Source organism: Lepidochelys kempii, chromosome 17, assembly GCF_965140285.1.
Source record: "Lepidochelys kempii isolate rLepKem1 chromosome 17, rLepKem1.hap1, whole genome shotgun sequence".
Lineage (NCBI taxonomy): Eukaryota > Metazoa > Chordata > Testudines > Cheloniidae > Lepidochelys > Lepidochelys kempii.
Window position 1 is genome coordinate 8,077,148 of NC_136396.1, and position 23,567 is coordinate 8,100,714.

Here is a 23,567-nt window from a genome sequence, read left to right on the forward strand (position 1 = left end):
CCACTTACTGCGTTTGGTGGGATAATGGTGCAAGGAGATATAAAAGGGAGAACTCGGCTTACCTCTTGAGGCATAGAAATGAGAAGCATCCACGGAAACCACGTCAGCTGTAGGCTCAACAAATACATGGATCTAAGGTTTTGGGTGTAATGAGACCACTGTTAAAATGACGTTGTTATAAAATACCTTAATGCTTTCAAGAGCACAGACATTTAAAGCGTCCCAAATGGTTATTTTTCCTTATATGTGTAGACCCAATTCCACTGAAACCCCTTTTTTACATTTATCTCTATTAACTGTGGTAGGTTTAGACAAAACAGCAAGTGAAAACGTGGGGTGTTAACAAAAATGCAACGTTGCCTTAGTACACACACATTTATGAAGCCTGGCATTTCGCTAGCTGTCTATCAATGCAAGGATCTCCATGTACTTCAAAAACATGAACAAATTTAGGCTCAGTTCCTCAGTGCAGGAGGGAAGTTTCTTTCCCCTTTTTAGAATAATAGAAATGGAGGGCTGGAAGGGACCACAAGAGGTCATCTAGTTCTGCCCCCTGTGCTCATGTAGGACTAAGTACACCTAGACCAGGGGTGGGCAAACTTTTTGGCCTTAGGGCCACGTTGGGTTTCTGAAATTGTATGGAGGGCCAGTTAGGGGAGGCTGCGCCTTCCCAAACAGCTAGGCGTGGCCTGGCCCCCATCCCCTATCCGACCCCCCCTTCTTCTCGCCCTGACAGGCCCCCGGGACTCCTGCCCCATCCAACCTGCCTTGTTCCTGGTCCCCTGCCCCATCCACCCCTCCCTGTCCTCGGTCCCCTGCCCCATCCACCCCTCCCTGTCCCCTGACCAGCACCGGACCCCCCACCCCTGACTGCCCCATCCAACCCCCCCCTTCCTGACTGCCCCCCTGGGACCCCTGCTCCATCCAACCCACCCTGTTCCCGGTTCCCTGCACCATCCACCCCTCCCTGTCCCCTGACTGGCACCGGACCCCCCACCCCTGACTGCCCCATCCAACCCCCCCCTTCCTGACTGCCCCCCTGGGACCCCTGCTCCATCCAACCACCCCTTCTCCCTGACCGCCCCCAGAACCCCTGCCCGACTGCCCCCTGCCACCCCATCCAACCCCGCCTCCTTCCTGACTGCCCCCCTGGGACCCCTGCTCCATCCAACCACCCCTTCTCCCTGACTGCCCCCCGCCGCCCCATCCAACCCCCCCCTTCCTGACTGCCCCCCTGGGACCCCCGTTCCCCACTCTCTGACCACCCCAACCCCATCCATGCCCTCGCCTCCTGACCACCACCCCGAACTCCCCTACCCTCTACCCTACCCCCCCTGCTCCCTGCACCCTTACCGCGCTGCCTGGAGCACCGGTGGCTGGCGGCATTACAGCCGTACCGCCCAGCGCACCAGGACAGGCAGCCGTGCCGCCCGGCTGGAGCCAGCCATGCCACCGCGCAGCACAGAGCACCGGGTCGGGCCGTGGCTCTGCAGCTGCCCTGCCTGGCAAGAGCTCGCAGGGGGGAAGGGGACCAGCAAGGGAGGGGCCGGGGGCTAGCCTCCCGGGCCAAGAGCTCAGGGGCCGGGCAGGAGGGGCCCACTGGCCGGAGGTGTCCCATGGGCCGTAGTTTGCCCACCACTGACTTAGACCATTCCTGACAGGTATTTGACTAACCAGTTCTTAAAAACCTCCAATGACCGGGATTTGACAACATCCTTTGGAAATCTATTCCAGAGCTTACATACCCTTACAGTTAGAAAGGTTTTCCTAATGTCTAACCTAAATCCCCACTTGCTGTGGGTAAAGCCAATTTCTTCTTGTCCTACCTTCAGTGGACATGGAGAACAATTGATCACTGTCCTCTTTAAAACAGCCCTTAGCATATTTGAAGACTCATCAGGTCTTCCCACCCCAACTTTTTCTTTTATCAAGACAAAACACAGCCAGTTTTGTTTACCCTTTCCCGATAGGGCAGGTTTGATCAACTTTTTACAATTTTTTGTTGCTCTCCTCTGGACTCACTCCAGTTTGTTCACATCTTTCTTAAATTGTGGTGCCTTGCAGATGAGTTAACTAAAGCACAGGGCACGAAATCCTTGCCCCACTGAAGTCAGTGGGAGTTTTGCTATTAACTTCAATGAAGTCAGGATTTCACTCAGAGAGATAAGTGATTTGGCCAAGGACACACAAAATGACTGTGGCAGACCGAGGACTAGAACCCAAATCCTCCAACTCCCTGTCCTGTGCTTCTTCCAGACGATTAACACAAAAACCCTCCCTAGGGACTAAGAATCCTCAAAACAGCCATCTATAAACTACCAGCAAAGTTAAAGGTAGAGCTGTAGATTTATTAACTCCGGTATTGCCACCAGTTGATGAATCTGAAATATCTTGAAACATCTCTGTGGTGGTGTTGTTGAAAAGCGAATTCTTCCATACAGATAACGCTTTTGCTAACAGGAAGTTCTCATCTCTATATATTTAAATAGTTCTCTACACCCACTGCAGGCCATTTTCAAGGGATCACACTCTCCAGGTTGCTAGGTGAGGCATCTCAAACATGTGTTAATCATGGAGTACGGTGTGCAAATACAGGAGTGCTTTATTATGAGGCTGGTCTCGTTTCTACCCAGAGACTTGATATTAATTTTCCAATAATTCAGCGTAGAAGAGAGTCAAAGCCAAAACATTATGCAGTTCAAGCACTTCTGTTTTTTCTCAAGTTACTTTCACAGCATAATCAGGAGGCCTGCCCCAGTTGTTATGCTAAAAGGCACAGCATAAACGTATTCATGTTAAAATTCACTGAGTTGCTCCTAATTTTGTACTATCAAACCAATGTCAAGGCTTATAGACTAAGCAGTCTTGAGACCTTATGACAGCACAATCATTTTTCTTCCAGGCTGCATTTTTATCATAGGACCTATGGGTACAAGTGACTTATCGGTAACCGTGCTTTGGGCGTTATGGATATAGCTTAGAAATAATGGCATCTTTGGCCACTAGACCAAAAAAAAATCACTCCAATCTAGTGTAGACCTATGGGGTGCATTGTTATCCACTGACCCGGGAAATCACTTAAGCATATGTTTAACTACATATGTGCTTTGCCAAGTCAGAGCCAGACACAGGCACTTATTAATGCTACCACCAAACTCAACATGTCAGCTCTCAGTGTTTGCTTCATCTGTATTTAAACAAGAACAGAGTTCAAAATGTAGATCTGCACAACACTTAAAATAAAAATCAATGCAGTTCCCAAGTATGTTTTGCTGGTGGGAAGCTTCTCAGATCCCCCACCAAAGTGGGAAAGATTCCACCTCATTCCTGTATTTGAGTGGAAAAGTCCCATCAGAACCCACCTAAACACATAGCCAGGCGCGCTCTCAGAGTATGAAGGGTGAGATGTCAATGTGAATCAGTAACACACTGCAACACGCTACAGGCTGCATCCTGCAACAATTCACCGTACAGATTTGTCATAAATAGAGTTCTTTATTGAGATCAACATTTCATCGAGATTCAACAAACCATTTATAAACTGTTGCAAGAATACGTGAAGTAAATCATATTAAAATGTAAAGTAATACAAACTATTCTTACCAGGTTTAAAATACCGGCAACTACTCCAGCACATCACAAATTAAAACAAGAGGATCCACTGCTATACTAATCACAAAGCCATCTACACAAGAGAAATGTATATTCACCCAGATGCAGGAAGAAATACAACTATTACGTTTATATTTTAACATTGAGAATCAGAATTAAATGAAGGCCCAGAGAGCAAAAGATCTTTAAGGAAAAGTAGTCGTACAATAGCAGCTTTTATTGAAAAGGCATCCTTTCTGTTCCAGGTCTCATTAATTTAACATGTAACTAATTAGGAAAGAATATATTTCTTGGGTTTTCACAAGCTTCCTTTTCTTAGACCGTATGTCATCGTAACTTCACATTTACTACATGGTTTTCCAAGAAAGTGCTACTTAATTTAGTTTCAAAATAAACTTAAGTAGAAACAAACTGCTGCTGGGGCTGAAAACTCACTGGAATGTTCAAGTGCAGATTGTAATAATTCACATGTAACAAATAAAAAAAACTTTATAACGAAAAGAGAGGTCAGAAAGCTTGCTGGGGTATTTAAAAAGTCACATGACAACCAGTTTATCAAGAGAGATCTTGGTACAGTTTGATTTATCCCTAATGCCTATAAGTACTGGAAGGAAAGATGACTTTAGTATATTTCCACTGAGAAAATTAGTCAGAATGCACCATTAGGAACCTATGGAGCACAGTATAGAAAAAAAATTTAAATTAACCAAGAAAATAACCTGTTAAAAATCAAGACACACATAGAACACAAATAAAAATAATTTTCCTTAGGCAATCCTAAGGCAAATCCAGAGAATATGTACATTAAAAATATTCACTTTCACAAATTTTGATAATGAAACAGAAGACATCCAAAAAGAAATTCATTTACAGTTCTAAAACACCACAGGCCAAGACTAAAAGTCTCAGTGCGCACGTTAACCTACACTCAAGGAAAGCAAGGGAAAATGGTCCGATACAATCCAGTGTAGAAAATGTTGTAACCTTGGATACAGTTTCCAAGGACACTGGGCCCTTGGCTAACAGTATAATAGCTCAGAAGCTGAATGCAACACTGAATCATTTTAATGACTAGGATATGTAAGTGGAATGATCCTTCTTGTGTAATGCCCTTATCAGTGGTATCTAAATGTAAAACATTCACGTCATGAGACCCCTTTGAAGGTGTTTAGAAATATGCATTTTGCTCGACATGATCACTTTAGTATTGCCTGCCTCTTTCCCATTCTGTACAGAGCAGGGGACTAGTAATGCCATACTCCGATAAGCTCTACTGTAATTATACCCGTAAATGCCCTTTCCCTCTATTTACGTGCCAAAGACATGCTGGATATTTCTAACAGAGACAACGTATTTGCTTAACAAGCGAGTACATTAAAAAAAGAATGTAATTAGAATAGACTTTTGCCACAGTGCAATGAACTGTACTGTATTTGGAATACAAATTTGCTGTAGAGTTTCCACACTGTAGCTACTTTAGCTTGGGCCATGCTCTTAAAACTCATAGGAGGGTTGAAAAAAGAAGAAGAGCCGTGGAGAAAGCCTACGCTAATAAAAGGCTTCCCTTGTCCCAATACAGTATTTATACAAGCTATTGCCTTGATTCAGCAGAGTACTTACGCATGCAAATAGTGCCATTGCTTTCAGAGGCACAAATCAGGTGTTTGCTTAAGTCCTTTGCTGAATCAGGGCCTAAGGGTCCGACCCTGCTAACTTACTACTGTAAGTCCTAGAGTAGTCAGTGGGACTACTTGCATTAGTAAGCACAAGGCATGAGGAGGACTATATAGCAGCATATGGCATGGCAAGAAGCATATGGTCAAGGTGACACAAGTAGTATTTGCTGAGGGGGACAATTATCTTGTCAAAGAGCTGTTCTGAGGTCTATTGCACTTATACAACACGACTAGTTAGTAAAATAGTGGCCAGTCAATCAGAAATCAGGTTGCTTTGATAAACTGCGCAGCAGAAGGTGGGTGCTGACTGTTACGTTATTGAAAAGCTGCCACTTGATTAACTTGGGTCTGAGACCAGAAGGCGCAGCATGTTACCATTAGATGAATAAGCAGGTTTCTGAGACTAGGAAGATCTATTTTAAATTTACTTTATGTAAATAAGGGTCATTCACTTAGCATTCTTATTAGCCAAGATCTCTTTCATTTGGTATATATTAATCTGTGACTAGAACTAGACAAACCATTTTTATCACCTATGCAATTTTGTTCACAGGAAATGAAAACCACAGGTCAGCAGTAGCTATTTACTTAGAACAGAGACAAGGCTTGGTTTGAGCAGCTGATGACATCTTGGAAAGAAGGAAGCTTCTCTCAAGGTCTGTTTGAGAAACTACAATAAATCAATGAACAATGAAATCATCAGTTATACCGAGGAAACAAACAGCAACTCTTGCTTTCCTCACTGAGAGTCAAAACTAAGAGGCCATATAGTGGTAAGGCCCTTTTGAAATAAAAGCACATTTCCTTTGGATTAAAAATTCTGTAAAGCAATTAGTAATTCAGAAGTTCAAGAACTGTTATGTTCTTTCTGAACTGGGAAGCTGTCTTCACAGCAAGCGTATTTTATTTTTGTATTCTGCACTGTCATCTTGATGTTGTCTCTAAAGAAAGAGCCCTATACGTCTAGATTTGTGAGTAACATTTTCTGATAGCCTGATACATTAATCTCTTACTGTCCAGACAGCAGCACCGGCCAAAAAGCCCCCCACATATTTCGCATTTGTGCAGTCTGCTGGGAAATCTCAAATTCCAGTGTGAAAAAGCTAATATCTGAACTGCAAACTCAAAGCCAACCAGTGCCATCAGTTCAGAGAGTCTGGTAAAGAGCCTTGATAGACAATATTAAATTGCATGAGACATGCAGAGGAGTCCCATCAAGAAAAGCATATTCATACACCACAAATATGTAGTGAAATATACAGGAGGGGCATTTGATATTAGTGGGGTATGATTTTCAACATGATGTGCAGCAATTTAGTTATATGATTACATAACAAAGGACAGAGGGCTAAATGCATAATACATCATTTTGAAAGTATATCCCCTATGTTTGCAGTTATAGGACAAATCCAATAGAGGGGTAAAAAGGTTTGTCTACTACTTACAGCCACGTAGAAGAGACTGCATGTTTTAAAATCCAGCTGCCTGTTCTGAAGCCTAAAGATATGGTATGGAAAATTTAGATATACAATGATTTTTATCCCAATACTAACCCACTAAATGTAGGAATAAAATGTATTCTGTAATACAGAACAATAATTCTATAAACAAACAATGGCTCATTGCAGCCTAACAATCCAATTCCTTCTAGGTCAATAACTTATTTCTGCTTGAACATTACTGTCACTTTTTGTGCATTTTAATAGCGTAGGAGCAAATATCTAAGAAAAACCACCACCCCTCGGTTCATATATTTAAGTTAGAGGAAAGAATAGTTAGCAAATACACATTTCATGCATTTGGTTAAGGGGCCATTTCAGTTTAAACACACACAGCCTAGTATTTCATCTCTTTCTTGAAACGGTAAGACCTATTCCACTTCATGAGTCAATTTGCCTTGATCACCACAGTGAGTTGCTACATCTCAAAAAGTGCTAACCAATTCCAGCTTGAGAGAGGTTGAAATGCCATGTTTTATGCCACAGTACAAAATTCTCTGATTATTTCTGAAAACCTCAATGATGGCTTGAACCTTCCAGTGAAATTCTTCATGGGGAACTCGTATGGGAGAGTGGCTTTGACCCATTGCAGTACAGAAGAAATGCAGAAATGAACATTTCAGTACTCTAACCACTGCTCAAAAAAGCCTTCAGTGTTTATTCCCCTATATCACCACCATAAAGACCATGTCTTGTCATTGACTGACGTGATCCCTCCTTCAACGTACGTTCTTTCAAAGCAGGTCTGGCAAAATGAGGCCTGGAGGTTTCGGCTCCACACAATTGATCCAGAAGTTTGCACAGCTTGCATGGTACTGGTGCCCTCCATAAGCCAGTTTGAAATTATCCGTTTCTGAATTAAAAGCCTAGAATAACAAAAATTGAAACAAGTGTGACAGTCCCATCTGCTCAGGGATGTAAAAGCTAAAGAGGAGATCAGATATCTGCAGATGTGTTTACACTAAGGCGGCACAGTAGCATCAGACCTCGACCCTCTCACTCTGTAGACACCATCCTCAACTGCAGAAATGGGCCAAATGGCAAACAAAATTTCATTGTAGTCTGCAAGAATTTCTGAAGGCAGACGACATCCGCAACTGCAGTGGCTGAAGTTGTAAGCTTCAGTCACTACACCAGGTTTTAGTAGTGGACACGGTTTGATTAGCATTACATTTGACCTCATACCTGGGAGCTGATCCAACTTGCTGCATGCATCTCTCACTAATTATCTTCTATAGGCAGGAAATAGTACACTGTACTGTACCTCACAGATAACTTGTTAGGCCAGCCCATAACTATAGACTTCAAATTATTTCATTCACTGGGACAAATTACTCCATGATTTAAGAGGTTGCAACTCCTCTGATACCAAAGTTGCGCCTGCTTACTGCAGGGCTTAGTTTGGTCTAGTGTCTTCTGTTAGGTGCAGCTACTTTATAAGAAAACCTTTTTGAATAAAGAGTGAAAAATCTATGAACAAGATGAAGAATATCTGAAGGGGGTTGATGTAGTTGTTGCTAGTAGGAGATAGTGCTTAGATGTCTGAGTAAACAACCACAAAAAAAGCAGTTACAGGGCTTATTTTACATAAGCTCTTTTGGTGAAAAGATTAAATTTTTTTCTCGTTCCACAACAGAACAGCTAGCAGCTTTTCATTGTAATTCCCTATTGCAAGGCTCTCTCGAAGAGCTTAGGGTTACCTTCCGGAATACTGCTGAAAATTTGTTTAAAAAAAAAAAAAAAAAAAGGAACCTGCAAAATATTTTTACTCTGGATTTCTAAAACCATGATAGCCTTTGTGTTATCCCAAAGCAATAGCTGGAGCATCGCTTTGTAAGACAAAAAGTCAAAGCTTATCTCACATGAAAGCTACAATTCTCCTTCCACAACAAGAAACCGGGAAGCTGTAGTTGTTCAGAAACTCATCACAGTGAATTATCTACCACACAACAAAAGTAGTACAAAAACCAGGAAGTTATTCACAATATACTGGCATGCAGACAAGACAAGGGGGAGGACTCGAGCACGTGTTAGTTGATCAAATTGGATGTTACAGTCACAGAAATGACTATAAGAAAAGGGTTCATGATTGGTACAATTGAGAATGACAGCGGAAGGCTGGTCACCAGTCTTGCCTTCCACACTCATAATTAAGAAGATGAATCTATAAAGAGTATCATTTTACTCATTCGTACTTTCCTAGGATGCTCTTCCACAGGTTTCTCTTCTTTCTGAAATAATGTTGAAACCAAAAGATCAACAAAACTCCTGATGTATATGAATTGGTCAGCTATTCACTGCTGTCTCTATTCTGAGGTCCCTCCTCCCCACACTGAAGGCAATGACCCCCTCCTGGCTTCATAGGCACAGGTACATTTTATATGGAAAATTCATTACAAGCTTTTTTTTTTTTAAATAATCTCAGCTTCCAAGTCTGTTCCCCATGCTGCCCTTTATAAATGAATTTACCGCCTCAGCCTTTATACACAACTGCCACCAGTCACATCTCTCCCATGCCTGTTGAGCGTCGGTGAGAGGAGTTAATCTTCCAGAGGATGTGGTAGTAACAATGTTTGAGCTTGCCTACCATATGGATTCCACCTTTGCTACCGTCGGTGGTAAAATACAGCGAGGAAGTTTGTGAGCACAGACTAGGCACAGATAGAGAATTAAAGTAGTAAATGCAAAATGGGTTTGGCATAAAGGCGCCTCCACTTACTTTACTTCTAGAATCTACATTCAAGAGACACACCCCACATGCGAGATCTTGGACATTTTTAATCCCAGGACGCAGCATACAAGAAGAGAAATCCAACGAGTTTTCATCTGGCTACAGAAATAACGAGACAGTTGGATTTAGGCAATTTCAGTCACTGGAAAAAAAAATTCACACGCATTATGACGAATTACCGGTGCGGCTGCTGTGGAGGGGCACGAAGGCAAACAAAGTCACAGGGCAAAGATAACATACTACACATGCCCATAAATTGATGCCCACTGTAATCAAAGCCATTAGCATATTTTCAAGCATACTATGTAATCTCCATGGACATTAATTTACCACATTCAAGCACTTGTAAAAGGATTAGGTAACAGAGGAGAGAATATTTGAATTCTATGTATATACACAGGTAGGCAACATATTATTTGCAGTTATAAAGATACCATGGGATAAATTACCATTGTGGCTAGTGCAGCTTCCAGATTGGTAACTAGGGTTAACGTTGATCACTCACAATTTTGCACTAATGTCTAACCATAGAAGGGCAGTTAATAGTCAAGGATTTTCCTGCATCTGGAATAAGGGCATATCAGTACACAACTGAGTATTAATGGCTGCCCAAACTAGGCAACAATTAAGAGGGCTAATTGTTTTATTTTGTACATTAGTTTATGTTATGAAAAGGAGTGGGAGGACAATTGTGTGTTTAAGCAGAAAAGAGATCTCAGTATGTAGTATAGCTTTCCTGATGCACCGTTTTACATTTAGGCGACAAGAGAAATGGTCAATGTAATTTTGCATTTGGGTGGTGTATAAACACTGAAGCTCGTTTGCAAGATTGTTGTAACGTGTAATGTTTAAACAATCAAAAGCAATGCATAGCAATACAAATGCAAGAGGCTTTTAAAAATTCTGGGTGATCCTAAAACAGATGCATACTTGTAATCCATACTCTAGGTATTCTAATCACAATCCCATAGCTGAACAATTTAAGAAATAATTGGAATCCTGAAAAAAACCTTTAATCTTTGAGTAGATCAATCAAATTAATAAAGGTACTAATATTTGTTTATCAAATGCATGAGTGAAGCAAATGAGAAGGTCATACAGTAATTTGCAATGAAAAACCATAAGGCTATGCATAAAATTACCTTGTAATGAAATTAATCCTTTAAATGATAAAATTAACCTTTTCAAGCACACGCCTGCGAGCTAGAGGACTTGTATGTACTTAACAGGCACTTCTGCTCCATTTAGAATCCATGATTGTAATTTTACAGGAAGGGATGTGCCATACATTAGGTACCAAGCAGATCCATTATCTGCTTTTTAAAACAAAACCAAAGCCAGTCATTTGCTATTGGTTTAAAACTTAAAAAAATATGAGTGTAGATGTTGTGGAGATGTGCTGCAATACTCTGATCCTCCCAAGTCAAAAACCTTATTTGGCTATGCTGGTAAATGACTGGTTAAGGACCAATATATGGGTTGGGAATTGTATACTGAAGTCAGATGTTTAAAACAAACAAAAAACCCCCTTGATTGTAACTCAGGATGAAATTTCACAATTGTCACTAGGGAGTTAGGTTGGTGGGTCAGGGAGGGAAGGATGGAAGAAAGGAGAGAGAAAAAATGTGAATAATTTATTCTAGCCCTCCCTCAACCCCAACAGAAACACCACACAATTGCCTAAGCCTCACAGACCAGATTTTCTTCAGGTCCTGGCTTCAAATTTTCTGATGTAAACTGCCTCTCTTTGTAGTAAGATCCACCCTGAGCGAAATGTGCCATTTCACAAACCTAGTAAACACGTTTTGCCTTGCTCACCAGAGGCAAGAATTTTTCCCCACATGCGCTCTGCTCACCAATGATCGTGTTTTGTCACATGAGGGCAAAGTTGTGGCAAAACTGAATGTTGAAACAAACATGAGAGCTACCAACAGGATCATGTGCACAGGGATGCACCACACCAGCCAAAGATTCTCAACAATTTAGGAGTGATGGTTTCTTTTTACATCATGATCAGGCAGCAAGGCAGCGACAAAGTTCTATACATCTTTGTTGCCTTTAACTGGGGAAAAAGACTTACCTACCAAACAATTACTGGTTGAATACTGGACATCCTAGCTTAAGGCCAGACTGTGACACTCTCACTCACACTGAAGAGTCGTTTACTCCGTGAGTAGTCCTGCTGACGTCAATAGGACTACTAATGGAATAAGGTTCTACAGCGTGAAAGAAAGGGAATCACAATCTGGCCACTAATTACAAAATACTCTGAAGTACTTACTAATATATCAATACTTTATACACCCAATTTAAATATGAAAGAATCCTGTATGAATGTTAAGAAATCTTTTACATTCGAAACAGCATTTTTGATGACAACTATCTACCTTGAGAGGACAATGCTCATCACAGTAGTACCTAGGTGTCCACTGATAGCTCAACCTGTCCTAAAACTGAGCAACAACAGTTTGACGTTATCAATTGTTGCATTAGATAAAGCCAGTCAGAATCTGACAAGGTTTTATTAAGATCTGTTTGCCACCAATATGTGGTACGGATGAGGTGGGAGAGAGGAGATGCCCATCATTTGTTGTCTCCATTTTTCAGGGACTGTAAAAAGTTTATTTCAAGTGGAAAACCAGCATACCAGATCTCACCTTGCAACTACGTCTCGATAAATGTGACAGTAGGATTTTTAATATGCATGATTACTCTGCATGCAGGGATCTGTGAATTAAGGATTCAGTGATAGGAGAGAGTATTGTGGAAACGACGCATTTATTAATCCTGGACATGAAACACTGGTCTTAATCTAAGGGTTAAAGGCTCTTTCACTATGCACTGAGTTCAAAGCAACCATTACAGTGGATCATGTCAATGTCCCCCAAATTAATGATTCCCCCAAAATGTGCTGAACCATTATTGTGGTTAAGTGCCTGCCAAAAAAATCCATTATATATCTGTACCCATCTCTATTCTACACGCACAGTATTTAATTGCAACCAAAGATGATGGTTAAAAATGGAAAAAGCTTAATGGAAAGTTAGAATTTTCTTGCCTTCTATTTTTAAATGTTCATCTCTCTCCCCGTCCCCCCGTATCAAGGAAGGATACTCCTTGATCCTGAGCCCCAAGTAGCTCTTTCTTCACCCCATTACCTCTAAATTCCCTGCAAGTGTGGATGCTCCTCTTCTCAGTCACTATTCATCTAAAAACTACACAGAACCATTCTTCATATGTCATCAACAGCGCTCTCCCAACTGGCTACCCACGAAGCTGTGAGAGAAGAGAAGCACTTCCTCTTCCATCCCAGAGCTAGCAAGTTGCATCTGGCTATGGCAGTTCCAGCCAGAGGAGGGAAAGAGCTCAAAACAAGCATTATTATTTAGTCTGCAGCAGTGCCCAAAATGGGCTAGGCACTTCCCAAAACCAGAGTAAGACACGTAATCCTTACTTGGAAGATCTTGCAGTCTAGTCAGTCTCCTGCAGGGCAAAGCAGAGCACTAGAACTTGGGAAGCTCACTTCTGGAGTGTCATGAAGGCACTTATTTTTCCTTTCTAGATTCATGTTTGTCTAATTTAAATTACATGATGAGCAGATATACTATCGAAATCATTAGAAAATGAGGCAACCCCACCACCTTGCACCCACACAGTATTTTTCACCTGACAAGCTCAAACCAATTCACAAAGTTGCCTATTACCCTCATTTTACAAATGGAGAAAATAAGGAACAGGGAGTTTAAGTGACTCCTCAAGGTGTCATAATACATAACCATATCATAGAATCATAGAATATCAGGGTTGGAAGGGACCCCAGAAGGTCATCTAGTCCAACCCCCTGCTCGAAGCAGGACCAATTCCCAGTTAAATCATCCCAACCAGGGCTTTGTCAAGCCTGACCTTAAAAACCTCTAAGGAAGGAGATTCTACCACCTCCCTAGGTAACGCATTCCAGTGTTTCACCACCCTCTTAGTGAAAAAGTTTTTCCTAATATCCAATCTAAACCTCCCCCACTGCAACTTGAGACCATTACTCCTCGTTCTGTCATCTGCTACCATTGAGAACAGTCTAGAGCCATCCTCTTTGGAACCCCCTTTCAGGTAGTTGAAAGCAGCTATCAAATCCCCCCTCATTCTTCTCTTCTGCAGGCTAAACAATCCCAGCTCCCTCAGCCTCTCCTCATAACTCATGTGTTCCAGACCCCTAATCATTTTTGTTGCCCTTCGCTGGACTCTCTCCAATTTATCCACATCCTTCTTGAAGTGTGGGGCCCAAAACTGCACACAGTACTCCAGATGAGGCCTCACCAATGTCGAATAGAGGGGAACGATCACGTCCCTCGATCTGCTCGCTATGCCCCTACTTATACAAGTGTGTAATGCTCCATCCATGTATTTAAACATGAGGGTTCCTGTAACAAAGAGGCAGCTTAATTATGGCCTTACCGTTAAAGCAGCAAGTGACATGAAGCTTATCAGGTTGTTCCATACTTTATCAATGTCCTTTAGCAGCTGTTGGAGTTTCTCACTACACACTGCGGTGGCCTTGATACCCAGTTCAACTCGTTTTGTTACTCTATAGACCTCAACAACCCCTGTCAAAATTAGAGTGGAGAATTATAGGCAAGTTGCTAACTCCCAAGCAGAGCATACCAGAAATTCCCAAAACTGAGACTCAGAAAGAGCACCTAATAGACATTGAGAAACATGTGACCACCTTAATCTGTTTCAAAATTATTGTGCTATATTCATTTGGCTAAAGAGTCACTCATCATTCCAGTTTGGAAATTCATTAAGCTAAGGACACCATTTGGAAACAATTAATAACATCCTCTTATTTTAAATGGGGACACACTTAATGTAAGAGACATAAGAAAATGAAACATACCTAATAAATATTCCATGCCTTGTGCCGACTGGATGACTTCAGTGCAAACAGATGAACTACTGATTCCATTTAGGGTATCATTTGCCTTCTTAATGACCTAGCAGAAAGGATGTTGGTTATACCACCAGTTTATTTACCTCGAAGTAACTTTTACAAACAAAATTACAAAAAAAGAGAAACTGCTGTACTAAAGAGAGATTAATGCAATTAGCAGGAGAGTTGGTATAGTCCATCACATGGGTTTAATTTGTTCTTGCTTATAACTATATACAGACCAGGGTAGAGGAATGGCCATGTTTAGAAATCAACTCATCTTCATTCAGCTGTCCTTTTTGCTGATGGAAATGTAAGCATGTGTTCAGGAATTTTGTTTAAAAGTGATGTTTGGCAACGTTTACTATCCATTAATCCAACAAAACAACACTTCAAGAAGGAGAACTATTGTAGCTGCAAACATAAGGGCCTAAGTTACCAAAAGTGACTCATGATCTTGGGTGCCCACTTTGAGACATTTTAGAGGGGCCTGCTTTTCTGAAAGTGCTGAGCCTCCACCCTCTGAAAACCAGGCCCCTATAAGATGTCACTGAAGCGCCCAAATTAACTAGTCACTTGAAAATTTAGGTAATGGCTAAACTAACTTTAAGTGACGAAGAATAAGATACTAGCTTTACTTGATACGGTGACCTATCTGGTTAGGTTAATTTATATATACACATACTTAGTTGTTTTCTATTGACACATTAATTTTTAAATCAATTCATACATGTCCATGCATACCCTGTCCAGATGCTCAGAGTCTGAAAGAGTATATCAGGTGGTCTGTACGGAAAAGAGGAGGTAATTTTGGTAGAGGTTACACACTTACTTGTAGGGCACTTTCCAAACATCTCTGCCACTCATACGCATACCTCTCGCTTTCCTATTTGAAAAGACAAGGATAGTCTGAATTCTGTTCCTAACCTCTTTATAGTTTATTATACTTCAGCTGAATGGGCACAGAAAAGATTCTGTCTCTCCCAGTATGTAATCTATTTGAGACCAACCATACATGTGATTTTCCTGTATTAATTTCTCATTTTGGTTCGGTGTTCATACAAAACAGCAGACCGTCACATAAGGTTCTGAAGCATGGATTTGGGAAAAAAATATTTTGCATCTTTTTCCACACAAGTAGGACAATGAATAGAAAGTAAATATTCTCTTTGCATCTTAACTGCAACATTTGATCCACAGGAGCTATAAGACAAATTGAAAATAACGAAAGAAGAAATCGGAATGGCTGAAAGCTCCAACTGCAAGTGCCTACCATAGCTGCATAGGTCACAAGGTTGCATATTTGTTACTGAGGAAGAACTTTTATAGAGTGCTTTACATTTTCAAAGCACTTTACAACCAATTCTTTACATAGGTGAGTGCAATAAGTAAACACAGTATGGACAGATACTAAGAGTCTAAGTGATTTCCCAAAGCCAGTGGACCCAGGGCCAACACTGGGATTATATTTTAGGAATTACTGGTTTCCAGACACAGTCTTAGACCACTTGATCACAGTGACTCAAATGATTTCAAGTGATGTGTCTAAAACACATTACGTTTCTAACTAAAAATAAGGAAGTTGGACACTGTATGTTTGGATTATAGATATTCATGACTGTGGAAATTAAATCTTAAATAGCAGTGCTGTATGAGAAGTTACATAAACTGATTTTCCTCCCAAATAGACCTAGTGGAGCTTAATGTGTCACAGAGGTGATGTGAGTCATCAGAAAGAAGTAGACCAACTGTGGTGCTCTAAATATCTATTTACTGGCAGACTTCATGAAGCCATTCTTTTTACAGAAGATTATTCTTATGCTGTCTTGGAACCCTGCTCAGGGAAAGAGGAGCTGTCCAAATAAATTGGGGAACAAAGGGAATAAGAAAGCTTATGCTCAAATAAATTGGTTAGTCTCTAAGGTGCCACAAGTACTCCTTTTCTTTTTGCGGTTACAGACTAACACGGCTGCTACTCTGAAACCTTTCCAAACATATGCATTTATAGGCTTCAAACAGTAAACAACTATATGAAGCGTCCCCTACCCCCAGTACACCGCAGTTCATCTGGCTAATTATCCTTTAAATTCATTTTACCAATTCCTCACAGTTTACAACAGCTTTGTTTCTTACACATGTGCATCTATTCAAGTGCAGGGATGGGCCACAGAAGTATAACTAATATACCACCTTGACTTTACCTAGTGTTGAGTTTGGGTAGCTGGCATGAATGTTTTAAACAACAATGTACTATTTATTATTCCTAAAGCACCATACATGTGGCATGCAGCTTTATAGACAGCTAGGAAGAAATCTCCTTCTCAAGCATTTTACAGTCCAAGGGCCCAAACCTGCATGGAACTGAGCACCCCTTTCAGGAACATGACCCAAACTGTAAATCTAGCTATAATCTCAAACAGCTGGAATTTGGGATATTTTTAATATTGCATTGGTCCATGCCTAACTTGCTTTCCAGACCATTCCTTACCTCTACCTCCCCAGTGAGATCTTTATATTTGTCTCTGATGACAGGCAAAGCAGGCTTCTCACTCAAAGTATTTGAGCGATCTCTAAATGGTTGCTCCAAAGCTGGGGAAGGAGAGGAACGACTTATTTCTCTGTCACCCAGACTCAAGCTCCTTTTGTGAGATCCTATAAGAAATTATATTACAAGCTAATTATATACAGCATATACCAATAGAAAAGCCCTTAAAATCAGTGTAGTGCTGCACTGACAGCCCAGAAGAATGAAGTTCTCCGTTCACTTAACATATAAAACAGCAATGCAAGCTTCCCCATGCAAGGTGATGAGACTAAAGTTTCAACCTTCAAGCCCATTCAATGCTTACAATACTTGCAGTATATAAAACAAAAAATAGTTAACTCTAAAAGGGCTTGATCCAAATCCCTCTGAAGCCAATGGAAAGACTCACGCTGATTTCAGTGGGGTTTGGGCTCTGGCTCCAAAGAGAAATCTCTCATTTAACCATTGATGGAATAGCACAATATGCAGATTGGAGCATATATGCTGTGAACCATCTTGAACATGCTCACCTTGAACAGAGAGGTCAAAGGTAGCAAGCTCACTCTTGATCATTTCTTCACTAGATTTCATCTTGCCTTGCGAAGTTGCCACCAAGAAGTCAAATTTGCTAATTTTTGGCTTTTCGCTTTGGAATTCTCCAAAGTCATCCACACATTCTTTTGCCATTTCAGGTAAGATACCGTTGGTAGCTAAGTCAACCTCTGGGCTTGCGTCAACTGTCACTGACTCCTTCGCTTCTGACAAAGGTCTTGAGAACTCTCCAAAGCCTTCAGTCTCATCATCACTTTGACACCTGGGACCAGGATCTTTAAAGCTTGCGAAGGCTGCAAATTTAACATCCTGTAGAACATCCTCAGTAGAAAAGGTGGTCACTTTGGAAACTGTTGTCATGGTAACGTTTTCTGAACTGCCAAACAAAGTCTCCTTCTTCTGAAGAACTGAAGTAGCTGAAGAGGCTCCACTTCCTGAAGAAAGGACAAAGGAAGAGAGCTTCCTGCTCTGATGAATGTCTTCTGTGTCAGACCAGTCATAGCTTGCAAGGCTACTTACTGCGGAGCCACTGTTATAGTTTCCAAAGGGAGCACATTTTAAGTCATCTATATCTGAGACAGAAACAAGAACACACAATTACAGACTCTCCCAAGGTCAAGTAGAACTCCCTACACTGTACATAAATGATAGCCACTAGCTGTAAATCTTCAAGATCCATAAGAATAGGTGTATTGGGTTTGCACTGGTGTAACAATTAAATATGAGGTTTAATCTAGACCTAGCACAAAAAATAACCTTAAAATTGCTATGTACAGAACTATACATTAACTCTACTTATATTAAGTGTAAAACCTTGACTTCCTGAACATTAAGTATCAGAGGGGTAGCCATGTTAGTCCGTACCCACAAAAACAATGAGTTGTCCAGAGGCACTTTAAAGACTAACAGATTTATTTGGGCATAAGCTTTCGTGGGTAAAAAACCCACTTCTTCAGATGCGTGGCTTGCAGATGCATGGCTTCAAGGTGCCACTGGACTCCTCGTTGTTTTCCTGAACATTTTATATTAAACTGTAAGTCGCCATCTTCATTGTACATACCAGTAACAAAGAAACATTATACTCAGTAAAACTAATATTTCCAGAGAGTACATACTGTACAAGTTGACCATTCATTTTCGTGGTACACTCGTTAGAGAAACGGACAGCAAAATGTAAATGTGAGCAATCCAAATATTTTATCAAATTAGCAAAATTGACTATTAGCCTCACTTTCTCCTCCCACTTCATTGCTCAGAATGTGCCCCAAAGAATAAATAAAAATATTTCTGTATGTTATGAAGATGATGTAGGCATGTAAAAAACCACTAGTTTTGTTCCTTTGAATTATAAATGAGTGAAGTGCTGCACGACTCAGACTGCTGTTCAAGCATACAAGTTTCAGGAAAAATAAGAATGCTGCAAAGATCTTTGTTTTTGCTACGTGTGTTACTGATTTAGACAACTAGATAGAAAACCAACCACATTACACAAATCTTCAATCAAGCATTTATACTCACCCAGTAGTTATACGGGCCAATATGTCCTGTTGCTGCCATAAAGGGGTGTAAGGAGGCAAGAGGCTCCGTTTGCTTCACTAAGCCCACCAAAGGAAGCTATGCAGTGATTTATTTCTGCCAGGCTCTGTCTGTTACTCATTCAACCTTTTTGGTTTTAAATTTAGATTGAGATTGTTCCATATGGGGAGGCATAAAAAGCCAGGGGCCATATACTTTTTGTGAAAGCATTTTTAAAAAGCCATGGTTGATGTTTGTTTTCAGGCTTTAACAATTGTCATTTTGGATTAGACACTCAGCGGATGCTCAGTGCCTTGGGTAAAATGGTCTTAAGATAAAGCAAACACAAACACACAATCTCTTAGCATCATTTTAGCAGAGGCTGTTCTGATAAACATTTTGGTTCTGACTGGCTTGTGTGCAGTAACAACAGTTCAGGTTTAATAAAAAGATAGTGTGGAAACAAGTTGACATTCCAGCTGCCCTTTTAATTCAGTCTGACTATGCTAGCCTGAGGATTAAACCCGCTTTTACAAAACATTTCTGCCATCATTTATTCATTTTACTGGAAGGGGAGAATACACGGGAGCTTCAGGCAGCTTTCCCGACCTGACCTGATCCACACACATGATTAATCAAGAAGTCCAACAATTGGAAGAATTGCAGGGAAGTTTAACGGCTGCCAAAACAAAGTGAAGAGCCCCTTTGTGGCATAAAGTGTCACAGATTAGATTTTTTCCTAAGAAACGACATTTGGGCTGCTGAAGCATTTGAGTGACTGATGGTATCGCCATAAGAATAAGTAGAAGAATACATGATGATCATATTATGAAGATCTGCACAGTCTACTGTGGATGACTTCTCATTTTGGCTGAGAAGGAGAAGAAGCATGTGTTGTGGGCAGATCCTAAAAGAACACATCATTGTATTCTTTCCCCTCAATCTGACTCCTGTCTCAAGATCACACCGAGGGCTTGGATTAGAAACCAGAACTCCCAATCCTTTGCTCTAACAAGTAGACCAAGCTTCCACTATAATCTCCCTGGCAAAGGCAGCAAGAAGATATTTTAATTCATTAACAATTAAATCTTTAGATCTTGCAACTGAAGCCACATGCACAGGGGTCTGGCTTGCATAGATTCAGATGTAGGATTGGAATTTAAGAGCTCCGGTCTACAAATGCTTACTCGTTTGAGCAGTCCCATTGACTTCAATGGGATCACCTCAGGTGAGTAAAATTTTAAAGGAAAGGACCCTTAGAAAATAACAGACCCTGGGTAAAATTATTTTATACCTAATACAGAGCCCAAGCAATTTATTAAAAAGCCAATAAAAATAAAAATATGAATGCAATTCTAAATGCCATAAAGCAAACCAGGTGTTATCATAAATATGGTTTTAACCCCTTTGTAAAATCAATACTGTTTGGGTAATATGTATATTGCATTGCCACTCAACAGTCCTCTCCCGCCCCCACCATGGGAAATGGAGTCTCAGTCCTTGTGATGGTTGTAACAGGCAGCAGGTTTAAAGCTTGATCCTGGTTCTCATTTAACTCATCTGCTGTGTAAAGTAAAAACAGTTTCATTTCTTTTTTCCTGAAAGGCAGCTGAGCTGCCTTCCACCAGACTAATATATAGAGAAGCAGTTGACATGTGAAAACCACTCAGTGTTGGACTCAAGGGAACTCTTCATGACGTGGGTGTTTTTATTACTGGCACAATGATGTTTTATTAGACAACGTGAAGAATCACTCCTGCAGTAGCTTATTTCCTAGAGACCAGAGATAAATTTAATGAAAAAATTAGCTTCAGTAAAAACACTGCAGCTAGAACTCCTGGTAATAAAAGCTTCATTTTACTGTAGTGGCAATTCAACCTGTTTTTTAAACGGTTGAGTACCAGCGACAGTATTTTGTCAAATCAAGAGAAAATTCACTTAACGTAGATCTGAACTAATTCTAAGAACTAAGTACTGTCTTCAACAAATACAGCTTTTATTCAAGAAATATCTGTATTCCTCATTCAAGAAACTCATGCAAAAGGCAGAATTTGAGCCAATAGAAGGGAGTGAAACATCGTTAAAAATGTATTACAGAATGAGCAAAGATTGAATCCATTAAAAAAATTCTTCCATGTGCTTTGCTTTCAAGGTACTGTAATCTTCCTGCCAAGGGAGGATCACAATGTCTGGCAATTGTTACATCAGAAAATATTTAATAATGGATATAAGATGAATAGCAAGTCATAATTTAATCTTTCAAGACTGATTAGCATTTTTGGCAACCTGAACGGCATTTCAGCCTATACTGAGCTAAATTTCATTACCAGTTTTTGAAAAACATATTGCAAAGAGCCCTGTCAAAGTAAGTCAAGCCATGAATAGATCATGCAAGACAATCTTTAATTACTCCTCTCATAAATCTACCCACCAAAAGTATATGCAAGATATTACAGGGTAATAAGGAAGTGTTCCCTGAACAGCAATGCTGGTAATTTCTTGGCTTCTTTCTGAAAGGATGAAAAATATATTTTGCTTTTTATATTTATGAGAATATAAAAATCGGAATGATAATTATTCCCATATAGTTAAATATAATCATCACAGCAGGCCCCGAACGTTAGACATTGGTATATCTTGCAGTCAGACTAAAATTCAAGTACAGTACAGTATGCATGGATCCCCAAATTACTGAAAGAAACAAGTGTGAAAAGGGAATAAAGGAGAAAGTTTGTAAGATTAAAATAAAACAGGAACATATGGCTTCCATTTAGGCTATATTAGATATGATCAGACTTGAGCACAGATCATATATCTAGCTGTTTTAAACATATGTATATATATTTAAATACCTATTTAAGTATACAGGTGCTCTAGATCATTTTAGACAGTTTTGTGTTTTTCTGAAACAGAATCGTGAAAACAGCTACACAGTCCATTTTCCAACAATTCTGAAGTGCAATATGGATGCAGCACTAGTGCTGGCAGTAAAAAAGGTAACTGCCTTCATGTTCTCCCTTGGATAAGTGCTGCCAGTTGTGTTAGCTACGTTATCTATGAATTTTGTAACCTATCTAGATATTTACCACCAAGCCATTTTGGATTGTATGTTTCCAGGAGCAGAAACATACTGCTTTAATGTATTAGTCTTCCAGCCTTTTAACATCACTGTTTCTTTCAATGTAATTTGGACATGCAAAGAATCTAGACAGGAGCAGAAAATAAAGGTCTTAGTGATCCATACAAATGACATGAACAACAAGCAAAGACTGATATTATTTCCACCTACCTCTCTCTGATCAATCTCCACAAGCAACCTAACACAATCATAAGAATACTTATTTGATCAGAGTCAAATTTATTCAAACTTCATGCACCATGAAGCCAGTGATGTAATCAGAATTGCACATTGTGTTGGCACATTAAAAAGAATGTGTAATGAACCAAGAATACGGAAAAGCTTCTTTGTATTTTCGTCACAGAAAACAATGATTTTTGTGGGAGCCTTAGAATCTTAATAGCACAGTTAACCCATACCTTAAGTACAATAGCAAAATGTTTGCAATATTTATCCTTAAATTATTTCCCCCCTCTTTACAGCATTTTCCATTTTAAAACTATCAAAATCATGTTCTCTAACAGTACGACCTGCCTGGCAACTGCTTGGAAATAGCCACAGCAAGACTCACCAGCATCACTGCTGTTGATGAGAATTAGAATACCACCTGTCAGGGAGCATATAGAAATATTGTCAGAGGATGAAATACAGTTATCCAACTGTTTCCTAGTGTTACCTATTACACATGTAAACTTGACATCCCTCATCTGAGCTGACTACAATAATCTACTTCAACCATCATGGATCAAATTACGTCTGTACACTGTCTGGAAGAAAATTTACAGGCTTGAGTTTTCTGTGTCAATGGTTTATGAGAAAACCATTCAATAGTAACAGTGACAATGATACTAATATTTAAAGGAAAATATTAATGTTGACTCAGGAGGTGATGAGAGGATATATATTTTTAAATTCATTTGGATATGTACAGGTGAAGCCTCTCACCTCTAGACTGCAGGTTTGAATTCAAGCCTGGCGATTGAAAATTGTTATATCACTTGAGTGCCGTTAGGTGATCTCTATAAAAATGACCTAGTTGTCAGTTCTCTTCCTAGCAGAGAGAGGCCCATGTCACAAAAACACCACAATTGACATTAATTGGCAATTTTGTTGGCAGTCTCTGCAAAGAGCTCAAATGGGCTGAATGTGCCATAGACACAGCTTCACTTTTACCCCTTCAGGTGATCCCTCCAGGGCAGGGCACAGTACAGAGGCTCGTGCTACTGTACCTATTGGTGACTGGAGGAATTAAAAAGAAAAGGAGTACTTGTGGCACCTTAGAGACTAACAAATTTATTTGAGCATAAGCTTTCGTGAGCTACAGCTCACTTCATCGGATGCATCTGGAGGAATTAAGGGACAGATTCTCAACTGGTGAAAAATAATATAATCCCAGTGATTACAATGGAGCTATTC

At 40.3% G+C, this 23,567-nt stretch overlaps 1 protein-coding gene across 12 annotated transcripts in view; it reads right to left on the bottom strand.

Annotated features, from left to right (window-relative positions):
* The window catches only part of SYNRG (synergin gamma), a 134,874-nt gene that overhangs the window by 59,532 nt on the left and 51,775 nt on the right, over positions 1-23,567 (bottom strand). For 5 of the 12 annotated variants that reach the window (XM_073315617.2, XM_073315613.2, XM_073315610.2 and 2 more), the window contains 8 exons: positions 17,497-18,090; positions 16,931-17,094; positions 15,275-15,328; positions 14,410-14,506; positions 13,968-14,116; positions 9,507-9,617; positions 8,983-9,018; positions 3,476-7,653 (listed from right to left, as the gene is read on the bottom strand). In XM_073315617.2, coding sequence (XP_073171718.2) covers positions 7,522-7,653; positions 8,983-9,018; positions 9,507-9,617; positions 13,968-14,116; positions 14,410-14,506; positions 15,275-15,328; positions 16,931-17,094; positions 17,497-18,090 — 1,337 coding nt within the window. In that variant the 3' untranslated portion in view covers positions 3,476-7,521. The other 7 variants (XM_073315621.2, XM_073315611.2, XM_073315615.2 and 4 more) reach the window with 6 other exon arrangements.